The sequence below is a fragment of the Anser anser genome (genome assembly GCF_964211835.1).
Source record: "Anser anser genome assembly, chromosome: 2".
Taxonomy (NCBI): Eukaryota; Metazoa; Chordata; class Aves; order Anseriformes; family Anatidae; genus Anser; species Anser anser.
Window position 1 is genome coordinate 13879815 of NC_139721.1, and position 25017 is coordinate 13904831.

At 37.3% G+C, this 25017-nt stretch overlaps 1 protein-coding gene across 1 annotated transcript in view; it reads left to right on the forward strand.

The window, feature by feature from the left end:
• Positions 1-23652, forward strand: part of TAF2 (TATA-box binding protein associated factor 2) — a 56793-nt gene extending 33141 nt beyond the window's left edge. The window contains exons 18-25 of the mRNA XM_083823778.1: positions 285-478; positions 970-1109; positions 5205-5274; positions 6797-6906; positions 9195-9424; positions 12097-12249; positions 12658-12763; positions 21994-23652. Of these exons, the coding sequence (XP_083679904.1) occupies positions 285-478; positions 970-1109; positions 5205-5274; positions 6797-6906; positions 9195-9424; positions 12097-12249; positions 12658-12763; positions 21994-22259 (1269 nt within the window). The 3' untranslated portion in view covers positions 22260-23652. The remainder of the gene's footprint in view (positions 1-284; positions 479-969; positions 1110-5204; positions 5275-6796; positions 6907-9194; positions 9425-12096; positions 12250-12657; positions 12764-21993) is intronic.
• Positions 23653-25017: the final 1365 nt, after the last annotated feature.

Below are 25017 nucleotides of genomic sequence, written 5' to 3' on the forward strand. Positions count from 1 at the left end.
TTTTATTTTCCAAATCTCGAACATTTTCAGTACCCGATTTTTCTTTTTAGAAACCAATGTATTAATATGCTCTTATTTTAAAGTGAAGATTAATGCTTGATAGAATATCTGCTTGCTCAAACACTCTCAAATCTGTATTCAGAACAAACACGTTCAACTGTTATGCTTTTTTACAGTTTGTCATACAGTTTCTAAGATCTTTTCCTGTAACAGTGCTTCAAATTACTCATCATTAAGAACATGTATTGTTATATGGCTTGTGTTTGAATGCTGTTTTTATCTAGTTTTCAGACAACTACTACCGTGCTGAACTGATTGATGCCCTGGCCAACTCTGTAACTCCTGCAGTCAGTGTGAACAATGAAGTCCGAACACTGGATAACTTAAATCCCGATGTTCGACTTATTCTTGAGGAAATTACACGTTTCCTAAATATGGAGAAGCTTCTTCCCAGCTACAGACATACCATTACAGTCAGGTGTGATTTAATAATTGTTGTATGTACAAAAAGAGTGGACACATTAACACTACTTTTTTGTTTATAGTTCTGTAGTTACTGAGATTTTAGCTTACCTCCTTTAGTCTTACATGGCAAATTCCTTTTAATTTCCAAAAGTTGGTAGTGTGAGTTTGTCTCAAATGTTCTGTTCATGAAAGGTTCACAAAAGGTAGAGTAACAATTTCTGTAGAGTACACAACACTAATCTGAACTGTGTTTTCTGTGTAAATTAGTGAAGTTCTGCTTCAATCAAACTGAATTTGGCATAGCAGAGAATTGTTTCAGTGTTCTGCCTAATTCAGAGTTAATGAGTGCTACGTGTTAATACGATGAAAATAATTGTAACATGTTAATTAGGTTAATTTAATTCTAGAAAAATGACAAGACTACTTGATTCTGAAGGAGATAACTGTGTACTTTGTGGCTGGCATTTTGGAAGCCTAATATAAATTTCTTTTTACCGCATCTAGCTGCTTAAAAGCTATTCGGGTGCTTCAGAAGAATGGTCATGTCCCAAGCGATCCTGCTCTTTTCAAGTCATATGCAGAATATGGGCATTTTGTGGATGTCCGAATAGCGGCGTTGGAGGCTGTTGTTGACTACACAAAAGGTACTTTTGCATGTGTTTTGTCCCTTTGTAACACTTTTGATATAGTAGAAAAGTGAAATAATTACCTCGCTAATATTATATTGAAGTAGTGTCCACCAGAAGAGCTTGTGCGGTGGCAGACGTGTCGATAAGCGAAGCTGTGATTGCTATTAAGGTTTTGTCCTAGAGAATGCAAGTTTTATGAAGATGTGGTGAGCATTGTTTCTCAGTGTTCTGTAAACTGAATCAGACATCTGGAGTTTTGACATGATGAGTAGTGATAAGGGGTGCTGATGATTTCTTTAAACACCTCATGTTCAGTGATTTCGATTCAGTGAGTTCAGCCATAATTGCCACTCAAAGCTCTTGGTTTTGATTTGCCTTCTTACTAATCACTTTGTTTTGCTTTTTTCATGCATCTTATAGCTATAAATTTTGGAAACTTAAATTATTTTAATGATTATTGGTTGATTCTGCTTTGCCATTCCTTATACACAGCCTGTGTTTGTGAGATTTCTATTTTCTTAATATTTTCCTTATCTTACTTGACTGTTGCAGGTCCTTGAAAACAAATACTGGGTAGCTTTTTTAATGACCAAGTAAGTTGAAATTCAATCCTGACAGATGTTCTATAGAGAATTGGAAACTAATGATTTGCATTTATGAAATGAATTTATTCCTAGATTAGCCTGTTCATTTACTTGAATTAGGCTATGTTCAGCAGATTTGTGACTGTTCTTGTGTTTGAAGGGTTATTACTGACCGAGTAGCTTAAATCTTTCATTCTTTCTCTGTGAGAAGCTTGGTGATTCTAGATTTCTAATTATTCCTCCTCAGATTTCATGTTTTCATTTTGAGGGTAGTAGTGTTTCTCTTGCTTTGTGCATGAGTTGTTTTAGTTTTTTATAAGGAGCTTTGCTTGTATCTTTCTGCTGTCCTTGTGTCCAAAGACATTTCAAACTAGGTAGGGAATGGGAGGTTTCAAGGCAATTTGAGTGAATGTATCTGAGAGAATTCAGACCTATCCTTACGCACTGAAGTGGTAACTTCAAGGCATCGCCCTTGGGCTCAGCCCTCTTCCTTGTCATTCGCTAGGCATTCTGGATCCATAACCCACTGCAAATGTACCGTTTGGTAACCCTGGGAGCGATACCCAGCTAGAATTCATAACTCTGCTGATACTGGGCATATCTCTTTCTGTTCTGGTGCTTACTTTGTTTTCCTCCCTTCATAGAGTGTTAGTGGAAAGATTTGGAGAATGAAAAGCTTACTCATCAGCCTGCTTCCTTTAGGATAATCTCAATAATTCATCCCACCCTTTGGAAAGACAAACTGATGGAAATAATGTTTTCTTATTAAATTCTTGACCTTTTATGGGTGTTGTTTATGTTTAATGATTGACTTGGGTAAGAAAGTGCTAGTATTGCAAAGTAGTATATCACATCTTTTAAAAAGAGCTGATCAGATGAGTTGCTGTGTAAGCAAGGTAGGGTATGTTGCTCAAAATACTCAATAGATACAGGAAGGGAAAACTTGAATGGTAAAAAGTAGAAGAAAGATTACCTGAAGAAATCAGTGATTGAGCTACATATATATTATGATTGAGCTCACTGTCAGGTCTGGAAATGATGGGTTAGACTATTACTGTACCCAACTGCCTTGGCAACAACTTTTTCTCTGCCAAGGGGGTATCAGAGACAAATAGATACAGAGTCTGCTGTAAAATCAATACAGTTCACAACACAGCCTCCCGTGTTATTTAACCATCCGTGTCACTTCTCAAATACAACCTTCCAGCACTTAACATGCTAGCTTCAGTTCCAGCTGTAAGACTGGTGGCTTATGGTGTAGGGGTAAATCTGAAAGCTCAGTGTGTTAACTACCTTCAACTAACCATATAGAAGTTAGAAGTGCTTGTCTTGCAGGGCCCTAAGTCTCTGGCTTTGGGAGAAGAAATGATTGGTCATCTGTTGCCAAGAGGTCTGATTCTCGTTGTTCCCGGTTACCTGGTTTCCAGTTCATGTTGGATGTAAAACAGCAGCTATCAAATGCCAGTTGCTTGTGCCAAAGCTGGCTTTTTAACAGTTCTTGTAAAGGAAGCTGACTGATTTTGTTATTTCCATAAAAAGGAAAGTCTGTGTTTTCTGGGGCAGTGTGGAACTCCCATGTTTTTCTATCAACTCTCAGGGCAGGAATAGTGCTGCCTTTTTTTAAGTTACTTTAAAAGAAATCATTTCACCATGGAACAGAATAAGTTGTTTTCTTTGCTGTTAATAGTAGGCTTTTTTTGAGACACGGTAACCCTGTAAAATGCTTGAGGCAGCGTATAAGGACTTGAAGAGTTGATCTAAACTGGCTTGAAGTGAACAGGAATTACTAACTTTTTAAAGGAAGCATTTGGTAGTTATATGACTGCTAGATGTCGTGTATACAACAAAGCAGTTGCATATTTGAGGAGATAAAAACAAACTGTTGTAAATAAGTATCCCGGATTACCTAATTGCATGAATGAAAACTTAAAGTCTTAGAGATGCGCTGTTGTAACTGAGAGCTGACATACAATCTCTTGTAATTTGAAAAAATGTCAAGAGGATTTTTACTTTAGAAAACAATCACTTGCTTTTATGGCTAGCAGAAGTATGAAGATCTACACATCATTTTTCAGGCTAGTAAGGTCTATTCTGCTAAAGGTCAGGGTTAATTTGTTATTGTTCCCCAAAATGTCATGTTGCTCTACAAATCTGAAGAGACGGTTAAAAGCATTAGTAGCAAAGCTTTGGAAGTCCAGCAGGCCTGCTTTACTCTAGCAGGTAAATGGCAGGGAAGAATTACTTTGTTTCAAGCACAAATAAGATTAAGAAACAAAAAAAAAAAATCTTTAACCACAAAAATACGGTGTTTCTTGGTTCTGTTATCCAGTACTATCAGCATAAAGGATTCATCTCCTAATTTGCTCATTCTCTAATCACAAACCATTTTAAAATCCATTTTTTAGCAGTTAAAATTATTTCATCTTGCTTACTAGAGTTATTTAATTTGTTCACACGTGTATAACTATGCAGCAAAAACCCAGAACAATCTTATTTTTCTTCCATGCGCAACAACTTCTTTATGCACTGTTTTCTCTGCCTTCTATCTCAAGCAAGGTAGCTGCCAAGAAAGGCGCTGTGCACGGAGCATAGGCAGTCACTGATCCCTTGAAAGCATGTCGTAGGCAGAGCTTTTTAAAGATTTCTCAGATTTTTAAGGCAAATCTGCAATTGTACTGGTGCAGGTACAAATTTGCTTTGGCATCATTCCGAATTGACCCACACTGTGTAGCCGTGGTCTGAATGGTGCAGGACGTGAGCTAGTGAACCCCTTTCATAGGCAGAGGATGTCAGCCTGGTGCAGTGCCTCACCAGTGTAACCGGTTCTGATGTGGCTAGATTGCAGGAAGTGCAGAGCTAATTTGCAAGCTGCCTGCAAAAACCTATGTTCAACAAAATAGACTATTTCAATTTTCAACTAATTAGATGATTTTGTCTTTGTGTCAGGTGGCATTTTCTAGAAGCATGTGCTAAGATTCAGAATATATTTTAATTACAAAGTATACTGACTTTAAAAAAAAAACTAAGGAAGGCTACTGAGATGAGTACACTTACAATTTTGTGTAAGCCCCCTGGTCTTCCTCTTTCTGTTTTATAGTTAATAGTCTGTCACTCATTCTTGTGTATAAGAACTGTCTATTCTCAATTCCCTTTGGAAAATGTAATGTAGATTCTTGAAGGGATATTTGGATGTGTTGATACCGTGTGCTTCCTAAAGTAAAGAAGGTAATTTTCTCAGTGACTTTTGTAATCCGTGCTCATGAGCAAGTTATGTGCTAATAGTCATATTGGTAGTTACTGAACAACTCAGGCATGAAGGTATTATATGCACGTTTCTGTTTTGGTGTAAAGTAAAATAATGTGAACTTCCTTATGTTTTGAATTTGCACCATAATTAATGAAATTCCTCTTCAGTTGCAGTGACTCAAGCTCTTCATGTGCTATTTGAGGAAGCTGTGTTCGTCTTGATCAACCTTTCCAGTTTGTGTATAATTATACCAGTTTTGTGTTATTTTATTCTTTGCAGTTGATAGGAGCTATGAAGAACTACAATGGCTGCTCACAATGGTTCAGAATGATCCCGTACCCTACATAAGGTTAGTGAGTAAATAAAGAGCCAGTTAGTTTTTACTAACAACTATGTAAATTCTTGGCCTGGACTTGCTAGAATCAACCAAATGCTTAGCTGATTAATACTTCTACACAACCGTTTTTCTCCTTGTTGCTCCTAAGTTGAAATGAGTTGTGATTTTTTCAGCAGTTCACATCTCAAAAGTTCAAATACAGGGTTCTTAATCTCTGTTATTTTTTATGTTTTTATTTTTATGTTGTGCTCCTCTGAATGTCTGAAGTTAGAGATCATTTCCTAATCACAAATGATGTATACAAGTCTCATGTTGAGTATGGCACAAAAAGATTTTACGATATTTATCAAAGACAAAGGTTGAGACATGACGCACGTGATGCTTTACCAGCAAGGAATGTAAAGCAATTGTTAGACTGTAGATGGGGTGAAAGGATAACATATGAAAGTACAGTGTAATTTCTAGTATTGCCTGCTTCAACTTTGTTTTCACCAGTGAGTGATCGGGTATTTTGGCACATTCATTACTCACTTTTGAACGCCCAGATTTGTAAGCATTCTTTTTCTGCGGCACTTTGTTTTTATGACCACAATTACAACAGTGAGTTTCAAAGATTAATAGTATTACTTTTACTCTCTTTTTAGCTAATTTCTTAAAAAGCTCATCATTGTCTTCTTTTTTTCTTTTTCTGCTATTCTTTTTAAGGAAAGTAGGTACAGTTAGAAGTCACTAAGGGAGATGTAGCTTCAGACTAGGAGGAAGATATTTCATTTGAGTCTTTTTAAAGAGGAGTTTGTTTATATTTTGAATCAAGTGTTACATGTAAGCCTCTTCTGAAAAGAAGAAGAAAAAAGAAAAAAGTCAGTTTCTTGTCCCAAATGTGTTAGACTGCAAGGGGAAAGCTTTCTATACAGAGAAAATAGTTGTAATAAGCAATGGAACATACAATTATTCTCATTCATAAAACGTTTTCAAGTCCAGGTTTAAATAAAGAAAGTGGAAAAATGTATCTGCTTTCAGCTCAATGCATAAATACTGTAAGCAAACATGGTAAGTGTGGAATTTTTATGCACCAGTGTAACTTAAGAGGTGACAGTGTTCCTTTCCAGAAGGATGTGCACGTCACTAGTTTTGTTCCTGTCATTTTGTATCAGTCATAAACATTTAAAATTATTTTAAAATTCTTTGATGTCAGTTTGTAAGCTTATATGCCAGGCTAGCTCCTTCTTTGTAATTACAAAGTCAGCATGCAAAAAAGATTGCTGTTAAACCAAAGAGCATAGTACAGCCTACAATTTTGTATCTAACTGTTCAGAAACGATAATAATCGTTCCTAGTAATACACACTAAGAATACTCGTTGTTGTTCCGCTTTACTTTTTAATCTTCAAATTATATTACTGGTGGTGAATCTGCATCTGTACATATTGTGTATTTGAAAAGTATAGTTCTGTAAAAACATTGCAGATTGAATAGACTTTTTATTCTTAGTCTATTCATTTGTATTTAATAACAAAATTTTAATTTATTTTTAGGCATAAGATTCTGGATATGCTGACTAAGAATCCCCCTTTTACCAAGAACATGGAGTCCCCTTTATGTAATGAAGCTTTGGTAGATCAGCTTTGGAAACTGATGAATTCAGGTTGGTTTTTATTTTTTCTATATTGTAAGGTTTCTAGGACTTGAAAATTCAGTCTCTGAAGTTCCCTTTCACATATCTGCTAACTTGCTTAGTGATGTACTAGTGGACTCCTTGTTTTTTGTTACTTCCTTTACTCCTGTAGTGTGCTTTGATACACTTTGGCATAAAATCATTCTTTGACCCAGATGTTCACATCAAACGTTTTCCCAAATGATACTGTATGTTACCTTTTTCTTTACAGTTTGCTCTAAATTAGGCAGTCTCTCTTTGTCCTCTTTTATGCAACTCTGAGAATATGAGAGGATAACATTTGTATAGATAAACTTCTAAAAATCTCCAGTAAATTATTTTAAACCTAAGGCTTAATTTGCCTTGTATGATTAGGAAAGATCCTAATGAGAAGAGGGTTTGCATCTTTTACCATTGACCTGTTTTTCATTACTGAAGCAGTTTTATCCAGTCCTAACAAACTGCCCTTTAACATCTGGCACATTTCTGCAGATTACATGTAAACGTTTATATAGGTTTTTTAGGTCATTGAAAGCTGTCTGTTTTCTGTGTATCATTATTTTTACTGTTTGAAAGTTTGCAGCAGCACTCCAGGGGCTGAAGCTGAGAGACTACTAGTAGTTCAGTTTTGCAGGATTTGCCAAGTGTCAGGCACAGAAAATAAACAATTTTGATGTTCCCATCAGAGAGTTTGTTTTTGCTTTTTCTTGAGAGAAGAGTGTGTGCAGTGTTACTTACAACCATTACTTCTTCTTGCAAGTAACAAATAGGGTATACATTCTTATTATGATTCATGGGGCTTTAAGGACTTAAATTTCTATGTATCAAGATGACATAATGTTTCAATTTATTTTCTGTAAGGCATAACCTTAGCATTCCAGGGTGCCCAGAAAGACATTTGTTAATGTGAGACAAGTTAGTAGCCAGGTTTAAAGCTGCATGATTCTAGAATCACGAGTTGCTTTCATTTAAAATAAGCAAGTAATAGAAAATGGACTCTGATGTATGTTTGTTTTTCTTTTGTGTTAATCTGCATTAAATTGATAATGCTTACAATTTGCAAGGATTGCAGAGAAATTCAGCAACCAGATGTATCTGAGCTTAGCTTTTTTGCTGGAAAAGGGGAGAGGTATTGAGTGAGAATTCATCATATTTTAAAAAGCTTTAGTTTAAAACATTGAGTAAATTATTTATTAATACACTAGAATAGATTTGAAATTAATATTTGTGAATGTGTCATTCTCTGGAGAGTATTTTAGTGTTAGAGATGTCCAGATTAATACTCATACCACTTTCTCCCAGCTGTTCATGAAATTTATCAGTTACTCGTAACTGGGTAAGTGTAAGTACAGCTAAACTTACACAAAATGCAGTTTAGTCCCATGAAATCTAGTATTTACAGGGACAGATCTTAAAATTTTATTTTATTGCTGTCTTGCACAGCCCCATTAACATGGCAGTTGGCACATCTGTGTCTTGTTTACCAGATACAGCCCTATTCCTGCTGTGGAACAATATGTTCAATAAACTTGCAATCAGTCAAGAGCTGGGCTGAGTTAACATCAGAATCGCTATATTTGCAGCATTGCACCAGATGTTAGATGTCTCTCTGTTGTGAATGGTGCCAAACACGCTTTGACTATTTGTGTATGAAGATGTAAAAGCAATACAGAGTTTGTAGTGAAAAATAAAATCAGCGAAGTGGTGCTTTTTGTGCTACGTATCTCCAACTTGAATGGAAATTAAAGCATTGAGTATCCAGTGAAGTACATGACACAGTAGTCAGTAGACATCAAAAAGCCCATTTATGTGTTGCTGTTTTGTGCTGTCCATCAGGGTGGTTTCCAGAGGTTATAGATCTTAGTCATACTTAAGGCTCCTACTGAATTTCATAAAGTAAATAAGCAATTGTGACCAAATCCACTGATGTGGGAGGCCAGTTTGGTAAGAAAATGTTCTATTTTACTTGACCAATACTAAAACCTAAAGAGAAACTTAAAAAAAAATAAATAAAAGTATTTCATTTTTCCTTATGTTATTATAACTCGTAGTTTTCCAGTTAGGTATTGTACAGTTTATAATTTAAAACTTTAATTTAAAGCAGGATCTAACGGCTGAGTTTGAGTAAATGAAAAGGAGGCTGGAGTAATGAGGGAAGTTGTCTTAGGCACAGCAGATATGTGCATACTTTGATGGATGTAGATTGGCTAAAACTGTCTTATTTGTGGAGTAGGGAAGATTGTGCCTCTGTATTAATAGTAATCTCTTTGGGATTTTAGGAACTTCACATGACTGGAGATTACGATGTGGAGCGGTAGACCTCTATTTCACACTTTTTGGCCTCAGCAGACCTTCGTGCTTACCGTTACCAGAGCTCGGACTCGTTCTTAATCTGAAGGAAAAGAAGGCTGTGCTTAATCCAACGATTATCCCTGAATCAGTGGCGAATAATCAGGAACCTGTGAATAGTACTAACAATCACGGACAGTCAGTAGGATTTCAGAACACCGTAAGCACAAACCATCTGCACACATCCCATTCAGCTGGCTCGGAGGCCTTGCATTGGTTACCTATTTCATCTTGTGTCGTGTTCAAGCTTCTCATGATTTACCTAAGCTGTGTTTACACCTTGTTACTGTTTATTCCTTCCACTTGAAAAGCTGACACATACATTCCACATACCTCTTATGACTTTTTAAAACCGTTTTGCATAGAATATGGAAGCATTTGACTTTTTTTTTCTAGTCTCATCATTTGTATTCCTTATAAAACTTTATTTTTCCTGTATTTTTTATGAGACATGAAGTGGTTCACAGAAATGTTTGATGCTGTTATGAAATTTTCTTTAATTAGACTAAGAACATTGCTTATAGGCAAGATATGTGATTTTCCCAAACAAAACCTTTTATCAGTAATTTCATTACATCTTAAAATGCATAGATGCACTTCTTTAATCAACTTTAAGAGATACGAAAGTTGGAACTTCAATGTCTTTATTGAACACTTCGATCTGACTTCTTAGTACTGTGCTCTGAAGGATTTGTAACAACTTCTGAGAAGTTGCATATTCAGTTTGATATCTTCCAGGCTTCTGAGGCTTCAGCCCTAACACGCAATCCATTGTGTAGTTAGAAAATGGATCTGACAAGCTATTCAAGTTGTACATTTCTTCAGAATAGCTGCCACTGCTGCAAGACTAAGCCTTTTTGTTAGGCAAAGTTAATTAGGAGGCAAAAAGCTCAATGTATATGGAAATAATAAGTTATTTTCTTAACAGATTGAAAAACTATTTCACTGAAACTGCTTAGGAGTATATCCTGAAAGAGAATGCGAACATGCAATTAGCATGTTTGAAACTACTCTTTCCGCCCTTCTGAACAGGATTTTTTAGTGTTACTGTTTCAATCCCATAGATAATTTCTGAATCACTTTTATTTCAGAGATATACTGAGAGTGCAAATTATCGCAGTACCTTGCAGGCTGTTTCCAGTAGGGGGAGAAAATGATGGTGGAGTCATATCCGTAGAGCTACCCTACATATTCGCAGAGCATGTAGTAAATCCTGATCTGTTACACACAGACATCAGAATTAAATAACGAGACATTTTGTTGCCAGATTTTTAGGCTGCAGTTCAGTGGACATCCAAAATTACTTTAGCAGTCGGTCAATCTTAATCAAAAATATCCTCTCAACTCTTCTTTTTCCTATACTGTCCTCTCCCTTGTGGTGGTACAGTTGTTGCTACATAATGAGTTGGATCAAGGGAGGATCTGGTTGAAAAATAGTTTTTTATGAACAGATATTTCCTGCTGAATCAGTTTCCTAGTTAGTTCATCGTGCAGTTATACAAATGCTTGTGGTGGCCCAGGACAGAAACTTGAGAAAGGGAAAGAGGCTGCTTCTGTTAGCAGCAGTGTTGTCTGCAGCATTAGTATAAGCCTCGATTCACACTTCATCCTTTGTGTCTTCTCCTCAGCCTCATCTCCATTCTCCTGCCACTTACTTTGCTTAGGTGATCTTTTTCACTGTAACACACCCACAATTCAGGGAATCGAGTTTCGTCATAGAAAAACAAACCAGAAATACAAAACAAAGGAGCTCTCTTCCATCAGCCAAAGCTTAACCCAAAGCGTTTCACAACAGCAGTGTGTTGGGTTAAATAATAAGGATTAAAAGAGGGAAATGAATATTTGAGGATAAAAAAATAATCATAACAGGTGATAGAATGCATCAGACTAACTAGATTCTGTAAAGCAGTATATTCTGAGAGCACAAACGAGCTAAAATCAGTCTAATAGACTGCTTTGATGCTGAGCGTGCTAGGGATGGTGAGAGTCACCCATTTTATAAAATTCAATTTCAGTTGCTCAGGGCAAGAGTTTGTGGGGTTGGAACACCCTGTGTGTAATAGGGGAAGAGCAGTTGCAGTTGGGCAGCATATGCTCTTTTGAGTCTATCATAAGGTTTTTATCTAGGTTTTAGTGCTTTATAATGCTTGCTGCAATGGGCACTTAATTTTCCATCCATATTTTGCATACTAGACTTGTTGGAACACCTGCCTCCTGTTTTAATGACTATTTGTGTAACTTATTAGACTCTCCTGCTATTTTTATATTCCTCTGATCCTGTTTCTGTTGTTAATCTAAGCAGTAATGTACAAAACAGTTTAACTCTTTTATAAATATTGTTGTGATATCAAAAATAATACCAGGTTATAATCGCTCATTCTGACTTGTATTCAACAAAGAAAGCATTGGCTTTTAAAGCTAATTAAAAGAAGATTGAGCTAAATCCCATGCGTAGATCAGAGGCTATCACAGTTTTTCAACAGAGATTTGGAATGAGGAGAGTCTTGAGAGGCACAGATTTATAGAAAGGCTATTCAGAGGCAGCAAATGTTGTTGCACACCAACAGTACCATGATTGTGAGAAGGGACAGAAAAGATGCCAATGCTAGATATGCAGAGGGAGCAGGAATAGAAGTAAAGAGAAACCATGTTTGTAGGAGAGGTTGGCACAAATCCATGCAGGGTTTTAGAAAATACTTCTTGCCAGAACTACAGGGAAAACTTTGTTCAAATCACCCACTTACTCAGAAGTGTTTTCAGCTATCAGGTCTCTTTTAGGCTGAAACATGGCTCTTGCTATCTTCTAATTTTGATCTTTTAATGCTGCTTCAGGAGGATGATCATCTTATTAAGGAAACAGCATCCAGCATTTCTGGTCATCAGCAGGGGGTGAAGAGGAAGGCTGATATGCCACTCGGGTCTCCATTGGAGCCAGGGCAAATACTAGAGAAGAATGAAGACAGTAAAGTCAAACTCAAAATCAGAGTAAGAAATGGAAATTCAACTTGCACAATATGCAGAGTATTCGGAATGACAGCAATGGCTTCTGCTGACTTTCCTTAAAGCTGTGTTCAAACAAAAGACATGTTGTGTATGTGTGTACAGTAGTTGTTACGCTTACTTTGGCAAAATCATTTCCCATCAGATTCTTTATTGGCTGGCAAGAACTGAAGTTGACAGTTAATGTTCTTGTTCACACAGCTTCACGGTAAATTAGAAGGATAGACATTGACGCCTTTTAATTTTATTGAATTTTTATTCCTTTGCAGTGGTAGATATCACTTCCTTTCCCTCTCACCCCCAGTTTACTTCAAAAAAAAGAAAATTTTATGAAGTGATGTTCCTAAGAATTAATTATTAGCATCTGCTTATTTTTTTTTCCTGGTATCTTAGTTCTCAAACTCTCAAGAAGAGGAGGAGATCGATATGGACACGGTTCATGACAGTCAAGCCTTTATTTACCATCATTTGAATATGTTGGAGAGACCGTCAACACCAGGTATGAATAAATTTATTGGCAAATGATAATAGGAATTTTTCAACTGTTTCAGTTGTTGGTAAGAGTTAAATGTTAGCTGAATTCAAGGAAATGTGTAAAGGGTGCACAAGAACATTTCTTTAGCTTTCAGTGTATTTATAGATAATTGTGTACATGTGTGTTTTCATGCATATCTAAGTCAGGTAAGTATGTATCAGGCTTATAACAATGAAAGGCTAAGGAATTAATAAAATAAAAAGTGAAATAGAATCTCATAAATGCTTGAGTGGAATTTATTTTGCAGTAGTTATGATTTAAAAAATAATAATTTTGAGGATTGTCTTAAAGCAAGACTTCAAGTAAAAAAAAAATCTTATGACTTGTAGCTTAACAACAGTAGTTCAAAAGAAACTTGCAAGCCTCAGAGATACTTAGAAAGGCTCTTTAAAGCTGAAAATATGGTTTCGTTTCTGTACCTTTTTGCTATTGCTACTTCTCTTTGTCATAAAATATTGGACAAAATTACTTGCCAAAAAATGGTGTTCCTTAGAAACCTTAAGGCAGGCCTTAATAAATTAAATTAATGTAATATTTATATATTGTGTGTATAAACAATTTCACTAAACCTTCATTAATGAACTTCCACCTTCTTTTCTTACCTGTCCCAGGAAAGAAATACAGTAGTCAGTCTTGGTTTCTGAAAATCTTCTGACTGTGTTTTTAACTTTAGTTCCCAAATGTAACGGTGGAGCTAAGCTGAGGTAGTGTGACTGTGGAACAAACCTTTTGCAACATCTTGGGTACACACCAAAAATGAGGTGTTAAGATTTTCAGATTGCAGTCCCTGCAGGGTGTAAAAGCCAAGTGTTTGGCCCCAGAAGTTGGATTCAGGGTACTCTACCCTCTCGCTTGTTTTTCTGTTTTTATCCAGTGGTTGCCTAATGTCCAACACAAAAAACCTTAACAGCAGGATCTGGAACATTGGTTTCCTGGGGTCTGAGCACTAGGTCCTTAGCTATGCTGACAAGTGACCTCATCTGCTTTCCCTGTGACCTGAGTGTTCCTGGCAGTTCGTGGCCCCGTTGAAGAGGAGGGCTGGTGGTTGTTCTGCTCCGAGCATCCTGCTGAGCCTGGTGCCTAGGGTGCTGGCCAGGGATGTGGAAGCTGTAGGTTCATACTCCCATAGGGCCTGGAACTTAGATTTTACTTCCTTGGCAGATGCTCTAGCCACTAAGGTTTGTTTTTTATGAATAAAAGGTAACTGCTGTCATTGCTCAGCTAACAAATTAAGTTCATATGGGGACACAAAACACAGGGAGGTCTGGTTTCTGGATTCCAGATGGCCTTTAGTTGATAAGTGCCTGTACAGCCAGCTCCACCAGGAGCTCCACCAGGATTTTCTGTTAGGTATGGAGAATAGCAGAACACACAACTTTTTCCCTAAATCATAGCCGTCCCAGCAGAATGAAGGAGAAGGGGGTAAATGGGTTGCTCTCAAGAACTTAGGAGCCTAATTTTACAGAACCTTTACTTTTAACCTCTCAGAGCTGCTTTGAATTTTGTCCTTGGTGTTACGGACAGCCGTCACATTTTCTGTTACGGCAAAGAATGACGCATCCAGGGCATGCAAGTGGGAAGCTGATCCACTGAGGATTAGTATTTATAACTCTTACATGATATTTTGCAACAAATTTCTTTACTAGACTTACACACTCTACGGGATATAAAGTCATAAGCAAAACTTGGCCAAATACGTCACAAATAGGACTTACGGGACCCTCTGTCAGCCAGCTCTATGCTCGGGAATGCTCTGTGCTGTAATTCAGAATGGGTAAAGTCCGATCAGGAGGGGAGTAATGGCCAGTTGACTGCTGCATGTATAGATCTACGGCAGGCAGAAAAGCCACAAGTGTCACTGAAGTGCCGAACCACCTTGTCACCTCTGCCGGTTAGGCCTTCAGGACACCAGAATATACATGCTCTTTCCTAGGTATCGAATGAGACAAATGCTGTTTTTTCCACAGAATTCATTTTAAGTAATAAGCCTTTGAAAAGCATTACTTTGAAACATTTCAGATTAATTTCATTTTCTTTGGTTTGCACACTTAGAAGCAGTTCCACTTCAGATACTCCTTGCTTCTAAAATTTCACCTGTTTCTTATTCATGGCATTTTTCGTAGAAGCAGAGATATATGAATTTCAGACTGAGTAAATAAAGGCAGTTCAGTGTTTAGGAAATAGCATACTTCTGAGGAAAAAATGTCAAACAGATGGAGGAAAATAAAAGCATACATAAATAAGATACAACACTTGTCTGCGAACAGTTTTACAGGGGGATCGCAGATAGTGTTTCCTGAGGACCCTTGAATTGTTTGCAGATGTGACAGAGGATGGACGCACTTCAGTGAGCGATTGTTGTGAAACAGATCGATACAGGTTCTGAAATGCTCTCAGGCTCTCATTACTAAATCTGTGAGATCCTGTATCTGCCTCGATTCTGTGACTTTTTACTTGGAAGGCAGCGAGCCCTTAGTCCATACTTAGTTTTCCTCTCACAGCTGTGGGTTATGTCCCCACATGTCACATGAAGTGTTAGGTCATCAGCCAAGCACAGCCTGTGAACAGCAGCTGCAAGGAGGAAGTTCGTGTTGGCTCTAAACGCTGCTCTATCTGCGTATTCTGTTTTTTTTACACGCCCCGTACCCCTCTCCTCCCCAAATGATAATTTGGATTGTTCAAGTTGATATAACCCCTGTAAAGCCAGAAAAATACTATTTTCCTTTAAAAGCATTTTCTCTGTGGGCTTCTGCTCATGGATATGAAAGGTTAGGGGTTAGACATGCTGCAAGGGTGGTTAAAAAGCCTTGCACTTAAAGTCTTTCAGGATTACAGGTTTCAGTACAGTTTACAGCACCTTTGTTCATATAGAAAATGGTTTTAATCCTACTAAAGCATCCTGCCTACGATAATAGAATTGTGGACTCTGATAGTTAGAAGGGATTCAAAGTATTTTGTAAGAAGTTACTAAAACAAAACAGCATTCTTCAGGCAATTCACGATTTAAGTTGTTTTGATTATTCTCTATGTACCAGAACCATGCTAGCCACTTTTGAACCTCTAAAGCTTTGCAAGGTCATGTTTCTAAAATGAAAACAGATTCTTATTTGCTACTAAATCATCAAAAAATAGTAGCAATGCTCCCTACTCTGTCTTAAGATCAAAAGAATTTCAAGATCAGGTTTCATGTATGCAGTAGGTTTAACGTCTCGTTGCAGGCTGTAAGGTGACTCATGCATTGTTGACTTCTGTGAAATTAGATTAAGATGATACAGTTCTTTATCTACTGGGTATTTCACTCATCTCACAGCATTTCACTCATCTCAAAGTGCAGTGCTACTTCCAAATGCTGTGAGTACAGTAGTAAATAGGCGATGTTGTCTTCATGCACTGGCAGCCCTTTTTCTGATTGCATTCAGCAGCAGTGTGGTTTGACAACACATCCTCAGCATTCAGAGCTCAGATCAGAAAAACCCTTTGACCATTTTATTAATTCATTCGGTGTTTTCCAGAATAATCACACTTGAAGTTCCCACTCTGTCTACCATGTAGATATGCCTGAAACTTTGAAGATGTAGGCCACAGTCATACACATTGTTTGGATTGTGGTCTTGCTGTCCGAAGCTTCAGGAAATAATGGTTTAGCTGGATTTAATTTTTCCTGGAATAATTTGAATAGAGCAAATTCTGCTGTAAAGTGTAGAGGGAAACTACTTCAGTGACTACCTACTGTTGGAAGTGTATTGTTTAAATGTACGAGCCAGTGGTGCACATCACCATGTGTCAAATAGAGTAGTTAATAGGAATTCAGTCTGAACAGTAGAAGTAGTCCAATCCTCTGCAGCTCAGCTAAGTTATCCAAGTTAGCTACATGAATACCTTTACCTTAAAATTCAACCACTAGTCAGTGGCTTCCTATCAAAAGGGGTTACATAAACGTCAGAATTACAGACAAATAAGTAAATAAACTTCACTTCTTGGATAAAAGGACAACATTGACAAACAATGACTGATTTTTTGCTTTACTTTTTAGAGAGAAAAAAAGCAGTTATAACTGTCTTGTTAGAATACCCTTTAATAACATGAACATTATCAAACACTTATATTGACTTTATTACCTAAAATATAACTGCTTCCAATCTGGTAACTTACCAGTTTTTAGGTTCTCTAGCTAACTTTGCCTCACTGAAATATCTGTGATTAATTTTGTGCTTCATAAGGAAGGGTGTTTTCAAGGGCTTTATCCTAAAACCCATGAAAGCAGCTTTAATACAAACAAGCCCTGTAAGATAAAGTGACAACATAAATGAGAATTGCATCAGTGTGTGGCTGCAGTGCGTCAGCTACATTATTTCATAAAAACAAGGTAATGTTGGAGCTGTGACTGGTCAGTTGTTTTCTTAGAAACACTCTCAAAGCCAGAAGATGGGTAAGGCTGTCAGCTAAATATTCGAGTGAACTACCTAAGAGCTGTTAGAGGCACAAAGTATTCTGAATTTACTTACTGATAGAAATGCAGTTTTTCTCTTGAAAGTTTTCTGGAATATTAGACTAAGTATGGTAAAAATATCACCAGAGTCAAGCTATTTTTTAATGTAAGGACAAATATAGTTTTATTTTTTTTAAAGTCAAATGAGGAAATTAATAAAACAATTACCAGTTACAAAAATATTTTAGTTAAATCACGACCTTGTCTTTATAATACTTAAGTGGAGTCTATCCTTTTTGTTATAGGCATAAGGAATTATCTGTCTGGTTATAAATCCAACTAAAAATTTTATGAAGTCAAATGAATCTGTAAACTGGAACTAGTTAAAAATTTTTATATTGGAGCCTATTTAATGGATCGTGTTTAGCACAAACTCAGAAAACTTTTTTTAACTAAGCCTAACCTTCTCAATCTCAAACTGTAAGTTTTACAGTATGGTCATTAAAAGAACACTCTACTAGACAGAAAGTTGGTAACTTTTTTTCAGAGATGCACAATTTGAAAATTTTGCTTCTTAAGACAAAGTGACAAAACACTTGCAGCCTAGAAGCTTGGGATATTTACACTTGGTGATTTCTGTGTGCACTTCATTGATGATTCAAGGGATGCATAAACACAACATTAAATTAAAACGCTGTGTGTCAGATGTTTCCAGGGCAATACTAAACAAGGAAAGTAGAAATGAGGAAAAAACAAAATACTTGTCAAAACAGTTTTCAAGATCTTTTCAGCATTTTTAGTCTTAGCTCTTTAGAAAAAATGCTTGCCAGAGCTGCAGTCCAACTGCTAGTCTTAGAGAGTACATGATTTTTCTCATTAGCAAGCTTTCTTTGGGTTCTGGGAGAGACTTATTAAGTGCTAGCATGCTCATGTTGATGTCACCTTCTTCCCAAAGGTGGTCGGTGTCAGGTTGTGGAACACCAGCCTGTCCTCAGCCAAAACACTGGACCCAGGGGCCTTACCCTTTGCTGTGATTTGTGAAGTTCGTTTTTTCCTCTGTGACATTTGAATAAATCAGGGTGTCAAGGGGGGGTCATTTTTAACAAGTGTCGATTTGGAAAAGTCGTATTTAAGCCAGCGGTTTTAAATAGATTGTAAATGCAAAGAAACAGAGACTGTAAGTCTGTGGTGTCCCACCCTCTTCACACAAATTCAGAAGTACAGGAGAGACCGTTTGGAAGATCTAATGAAAACTTGTTAGCATGTTAAAGTCTCAAGTTACATTTTACCAAATTGTAAAGGTTCAATGCAAAATAATACAGCTAAAAAAACTTTACACAACAATATTGTTCACTGTTTGTGCACCGATGATCCTTAAAAATAAAAATTAAAAAAAAAAACCTTGCCCTAACATAATTGATGAACAGGATGTTGTAATTATCTGACCGCAATTTATATTCATGTCAAAAAACATCGCTTAAAGCCTGTCAAGATCTAAAACCCTTTCATTCTAAAACTAAACCATGAGATCTGTGTTTTTATCTTCTATTCTCCCTCATGGTATCTCCAGCATTTGTGTAGTTCCATGTGATAAGGTGTATACAAAGTTTATGGTCATTCCCCCCGGGGATAGTAATCCTGTCTGGTTTGAAGCGACTACCCAGCCCAGCTAGCTGGAACACTGAGAAGCCAATAATTACATTGGAATATGCACAGCCAAAACAGGAGGAGATCCAAATGGACAGACACATGGATGTGTGTTTTCTTCCAAGAAATGCTACTAACCACTTCAGAAGTGAGCTCGTGGGCTTGCCCTCTCCTTATTGTGCCTTTCTATTATTTGAGAAACCCGGGTTGCCATCCTGCTGCCTGTGCCAGGAGGAAGTGGGCTCCCTGCAGGAAGAGGGAACGCTTTGTGCCTCCTTGCAGCGGTCTCCCCCCCGTTGATACGAGAATGGTATTAATGCCCTTTAAAGCAGCTCCTCTTCAGCTTTGCTTTCCTACGTTGGCAGGTTCCTAGCATGGGCTTTGAATAGATATTTAATTTAAAAGAAATCAAAAAAAATGAAGAAAGTGTTCTGCAAGTTTAAAGGTAGTTTCATTACAGAGTGAATTTGACAGGTACATATCTGTAAAATCTTTGTATCGAGCTTTTTACAGGTCTGTCCGTTTTACAGACAGAGTTCAGTAGTCTGCATACATCCACTCTGAGCCATCATCTGGGGCTGATGTATTTCATTCCTGATTTCAAAGCAGTCTTTAAAAGTAGGAGGATGTTTTCTGGGTAGCTGATGTTTTTCAATTAAAAAAAAAAAATCAAGCACAACAGATTTTGGTCCTCATTGATCTCTGAAGAAAATGTATGTATACTTACTACTGGCTCAGGGAAAGCAGATTTCTGTAACAGTACTTTTTGTTAGTGACATTTGTACCATATTACCAATGCTGATTGCTTCCTTAAGTGTCAGTAGCCCCCAAGCCACAGTTGGATCAGATTTCCCTCCTTTCCCAAGGATCTCCCTGCCTTTTTCGATTTCCAGGTGTTCATCACCACCCCTTCAGTCCCGTTGGCTTAAAGGGCTGTTGTATATGTTCCCACACTTGCTCAAGTTAATATTTTACCTAAGGGCTTTAAATACATTTTTTTTTTTATAACCTAGCCGAAATAAGTTATGGAACGATAATGCAGGCTGTTTCTTAGCAGAGCTGGTAGTGCAGTAAACAGCAGAAAGTTTGCACAAGTACCAGCACAACATGTCAGGAGGGTCTCTTTGCATCCTTGGTGTCCACTGGCACTTGGCACTAGAACTACTGCTACATCAGAGAGATGGGTTTAGGTTCAGGTAGGAGCTCCTTAACAGAAATATAATTAGAAGTAGTTAATTTGTGAAGCAGACTTTTTGTATCAGTACAGTATGTTTGCATTTTGCATGCTGTCTGCATTGTTGAGAACTGCTCCAGGTAGCAGTGTAAAAAAGGTTTTAGTAGCTGCATTAAAGTCAGCAAGCAGAAGTTTGAATTTGTGTGCATACCTCATATCTGCCATAATACCCTTCAAAAAGTAAAGTCAGTGCAAGTTCTAACAATAAATCTTTGCGTCAATAATATGCAATTACTGCATCATTCTTATGAATGCAAAATTAAAGCTGTCTAAAAAATGTTTCCACATTAATTCTAGGTCTATAGGAAACTTGTGCCCTAGTCTGACCTCCATAACATGAGCAGAATTCTATATTGTGCCATATTCAGGTGTTGTGGAAAGCCTAAACAGATTTCTAGAAAGACACAACCTGTTTTTTGTTTTGTTTTGTTTTTTTAAGACTTCAAACAGTAGAGATTCTGCCTTGTCACATAAAAAGTCACTGATTATCCTTATGGCATAAAATGTTTCATATTTCTATTTTGAATTTTCAATGCTGCTCACAGATGTAGATTTTTTTCCACCTCTATTCAAAAAACAAACACACAGCTGTACTGTGTAAAAACTTTCCCGTGTGTGTACTTGATTGAATCCATTCTTAATCTTTGGATAAAGCTAGAAAGACTGCATGGAAATCTTTCTCAGTGCTTGCCATAATACAGTGAGTTGGCTCTTCAGACTTCCAGGATTAAAGTATTACCACAGAAGAATCATTCTTGCTCTTAAAGTAAGATTAAAAAAAAAAAAGAGAGAGAAGCACTGGAAAAAAAATGTGTTTGCAAATATACAGGAAAAAGGCAATTATAAAGTATATAATAATTACCTATTATTGACCTGGGATATTTTCTCTGAAAACTGGGGGGGACAAAGAAAGAAAAAAAAAAATACTCAAGGGAAGAAAATCTACTTATGTAAAAGTTTTAAAGGAGTAGTATCCTTCAAAAGTCTGATGGTGCTTTTACACATACCTAGTAGTTAAAGCACGTACATGCAATGTGAATGATTTGATTCAAATTCTGCCTAAAGGAATTCAAGCCTTCCCACCTTCCAAGTGTTTCCCCTAATTGACCATATTATTCTTATATTATTTCCCCTTAGTTCCTACTATTGAAGCTATTGCAGTTTGTGTGAAATAATGAAATACCAAATATTCTGAAAAGAGAATGAGGAGGGGGCTCAGGAAATGAGAAGCTATGAATCAAATTTTTTCTACTCCAATTCAGTTATTGAGTTTACTTCACATATAAGTAGTTCTAGTGTATTTGTGAAATACACACTAATAGAGTTGGTGTAATTGTCATTATTGGAATAATTGTTTAAGAACAAAACTTAACAAGATGCAATTCTGAAATATCAATTTAATTCTGCTGTTCAGCATCAAAACGGTTGATATGTTCTTGCAGGGAACTTTCTGTAGTTCCTGACTAAAAGGAGTTCACACCCCAGAACTGCTCTTTAATGTATGTCAGTGTGTACTTTATGTCGTGGTTTTCGTGAGCAGTTAAATTTTAATTACTCATGGTATTGTGACCTTCTTACAGTGTTTAAAATGTAATTTCTGGAAGCCAGTATAACTTGCAGTTGCTTAGCTCTTTGCAATTCCTAATGATCTGGGATACATTTGTAGTTCTGAGGGAGGAAGGAGTTACCCCTACAGAGCTGTCAGTACTATAGGAGCATTAATGGCATGTTCAGAACCTTCTCTGAAAAAGCAGGAAACTAACGGCATCAGTATAGTAATGGATTCTGTTTGCATATTGAAATGATAAAGTAGGTCTGATCTAACAATTCAGAAAGTGCTGTAAGTTAAATATTTGTTAATCCCATTTTATCAATTTCTTTTAGGTAAAGAACAATCTTCAGGAGAGGTGAACATGCACCCTGTCTCAGCAGCTCCACTCTCTGTGTTTAGTAAGGAATCAAACTCCTCGAAACATAGTGATCACCATCACCATCACCACCACGAGCACAAGAAAAAGAAGAAGAAACACAAGCATAAGCATAAGCATAAACATAAACACGATAATAAAGAAAAAGAAAAGGATCCCTTTGCTTTCTCCAACAGTCCAGCCAGTGCACGATCAATCCGCTCCCCGTCACTTTCAGACTGATACCAATGGCTTCTCTGGAGTTCCACTTGCAATATTCTCTGAATACTTAGAAGGATGTATATAACTATAGCTTCTATCTTTTTTTATGGAAATAGGAATATGTGCATTGCCTCAGCAATTCAGAAGCTCTGCCACCACCCTCGTTTGAAGCCTTCTATTTGCATATGCAGTTGTTGAAATAATCTGATTCAAAAAATATGTTTTATGATTCTGAGTCATTTTGTGTTTCGCTGTCCTCCACACCTCCCACTCTTTTTTCCATTTTAAACAAAGAAAACAGCCCTTTATGTAAGGGCCCCATGTCCACTGGCAACCCCCTGCACATCATGCTGACCATGTGTACTGCCAGAATCAATTATGTTTTAATCCTTTGAAGAATGTTATGAGGCAGAGTATGTTTTAAACAGAAGCCAATTGCCAGACCTTTGGTGAAGTGCTGTTTCCAGACTAGTATTGTATAACCAAGCATAGACCTCCTGAGAAGACAAGGTTTTTCTGTAGTCTTCAAGTGAGTTGTTTCTTGCTTTAACCGTTGCAATATAACGCCAGAATTTTAAGAACATTACATAGAACATTTGCCTTTTCCAGATACTAAAACACTTGAAAAAAAGTCTGAGCTGCTTTTAAGCTGCAGGTATTTATTATGGACATGACCATTTGAATATAATGACATTCTGCAATTATGTTTTTGTAATTTTAGCAAAATGCTTAATGCATGTTTTGTCCTGTAATCAGGCTTTTAAAATTCCAATAAAGTTTGCAAATTATTTTGACAAAGGCAGATTTTTTTTCTTCAAGCTTGACATTGGAATATGCTTTTGAAAGATGTCTTTGTTAAAATGAAATATTTTTGAAAGCTTAAGAATTAAAAGATTAAAGTATATGTATTTCGTCCTGCTGAAGGATGTTTTCTTGGAAGCATTCTATACTTCATGGATTCACAAGATTCATGGATTCACAAGAACAACACATTATTAGGTTAACCTAGGTCTGGGACTTTAAATGATGGATACATTCAAATCTCTTCAGCTGTGTTTTATGCAGTGTGCTATTCCCACTCAGCAAATGTTTTATTTAAAAACTACAAGTTTTTAGAAGTTTTGCTAATAGAGATAAATCATCTCTGCCCCTTTTTATGTGTTTTCTTTCTTTGTTTATAGAGGCAGGGGTTTTTACTAGTTGACTGCTGTTGCCCAGCATTTGGTTCATACCGCATTTGGTTTCTACAAGATGGTCGGTTTGGGGTTAAGTATTTTCTCTAGAATTTTTCCCAAATTCCTGTGAGAGACTGGTTCTCCTTCTAGGGCAAAGGGAGAACTCGACAGGGACCCATGAAGATTTTTTTAAAGCCATATTCTGTTTCATGAAAGTTAATAAATGCTTTTATATTGTATACCTGCTGTTGAATCGTGTAGTTCTTGTAATAACAAGTTTTCTGTAGAACTGGAAGTGGACAGATGCATTTTGTATTGCACATGCACTAATTTGTTATCCAAACACCAGATCCCGTTAGTACTGTGAGAATCATTTTGCTAATTACTTTATTCAGAGCATGTGTTAAAATATGTTGGGGCTGGATTCGGGCATGGTGAAGCTGGGCAGCATCGCAGCCTTTCTCCTTGCATGGTGCGGTGGCCGTTTGCTACCCTGCGAGTAGCCCTTCACGTCTGGGGCAGCCCACCTTGGCGTCACTTGTGGCCTCTGTAGCCTGCCGAGGCTGCACGCCCCTGCGATCTGGATGAAGTAAATGCAACAGGAAGAACACCAAGCACGGGCAGAACGAGGGACTGAGCCTGTTTCGGGCAGGCTAACAATGGGCACAGTTCAGCTTACCGCCTCCCTCCGGCCAGAGAGCTGTTATGTTAGCATCGTGAATTGTGAATCGCAGGGAGAGGTTCAGGAGGCCATAGCAATAGCTCGATGGAAATATTTTTAGATGTTTTTCCCTTGGCTAAGGAGTGAGGTAACAGTGCCAAAGGTGTTTGTGGGAGACTTGGGCTAATAAGCAATGAAAGCTGGCATTGTTTGGCAGAGCGAAGGCAGATGCATTTATGTTTTAAAAATGAGGTCATGGATAATTTAGGCTGGTGTTTCTACTTTCGGAGGCATGGATTTACACTCCTATGCTGTGGGGAAATGTATTGTTTAGGGATACAGGCACAGAACTGAGACAGAGCCGCAGCAGTAATTCTCGCGTCATTTATTTGGCTGTGTGACTCGAAGTGAATTATTTCATACGGTATGGAAATGTGGTGAAGACGCAGTTACCAGAAAATCAGAGGGGAAAAAACTAAAGGGACTTTTTTCCAGTGCAGTTTATGAGGTTATGTCATGGTCCTGATTCAGCTTATCCATTGATGTGTTTGATGGGATACAAAATAGGTTTGAATTCAGGGTGTTGTGCTCGACGGACAGGAGTGCTCGCACGCTGGTAGGTACGACCAGAGGTCAGGATAGTTCGGCAGGTTGCACAGGTCACCCTGCAACAGCAAGTTGAAATGAATTCATCAGGAGAGGATATGAAATACTGAGCGATTGGATGCTATTGCAAAAAAACAAATCTCACCTGAGGATTAACAGGATTTTATATAAAACATGGCAATAATTATTCCATCAAGTGCCAAAGATTTTGAGCAGCACTTTTGAATAAATAGGTGGGCAAATTCCCCATGGAACGGAACCAACAGGTAACACTGGGTATAAGAAGAAAATAAAGGGAACCGGGTAATGGTCTAGAGAATAAAATAAGTCTGAGGAA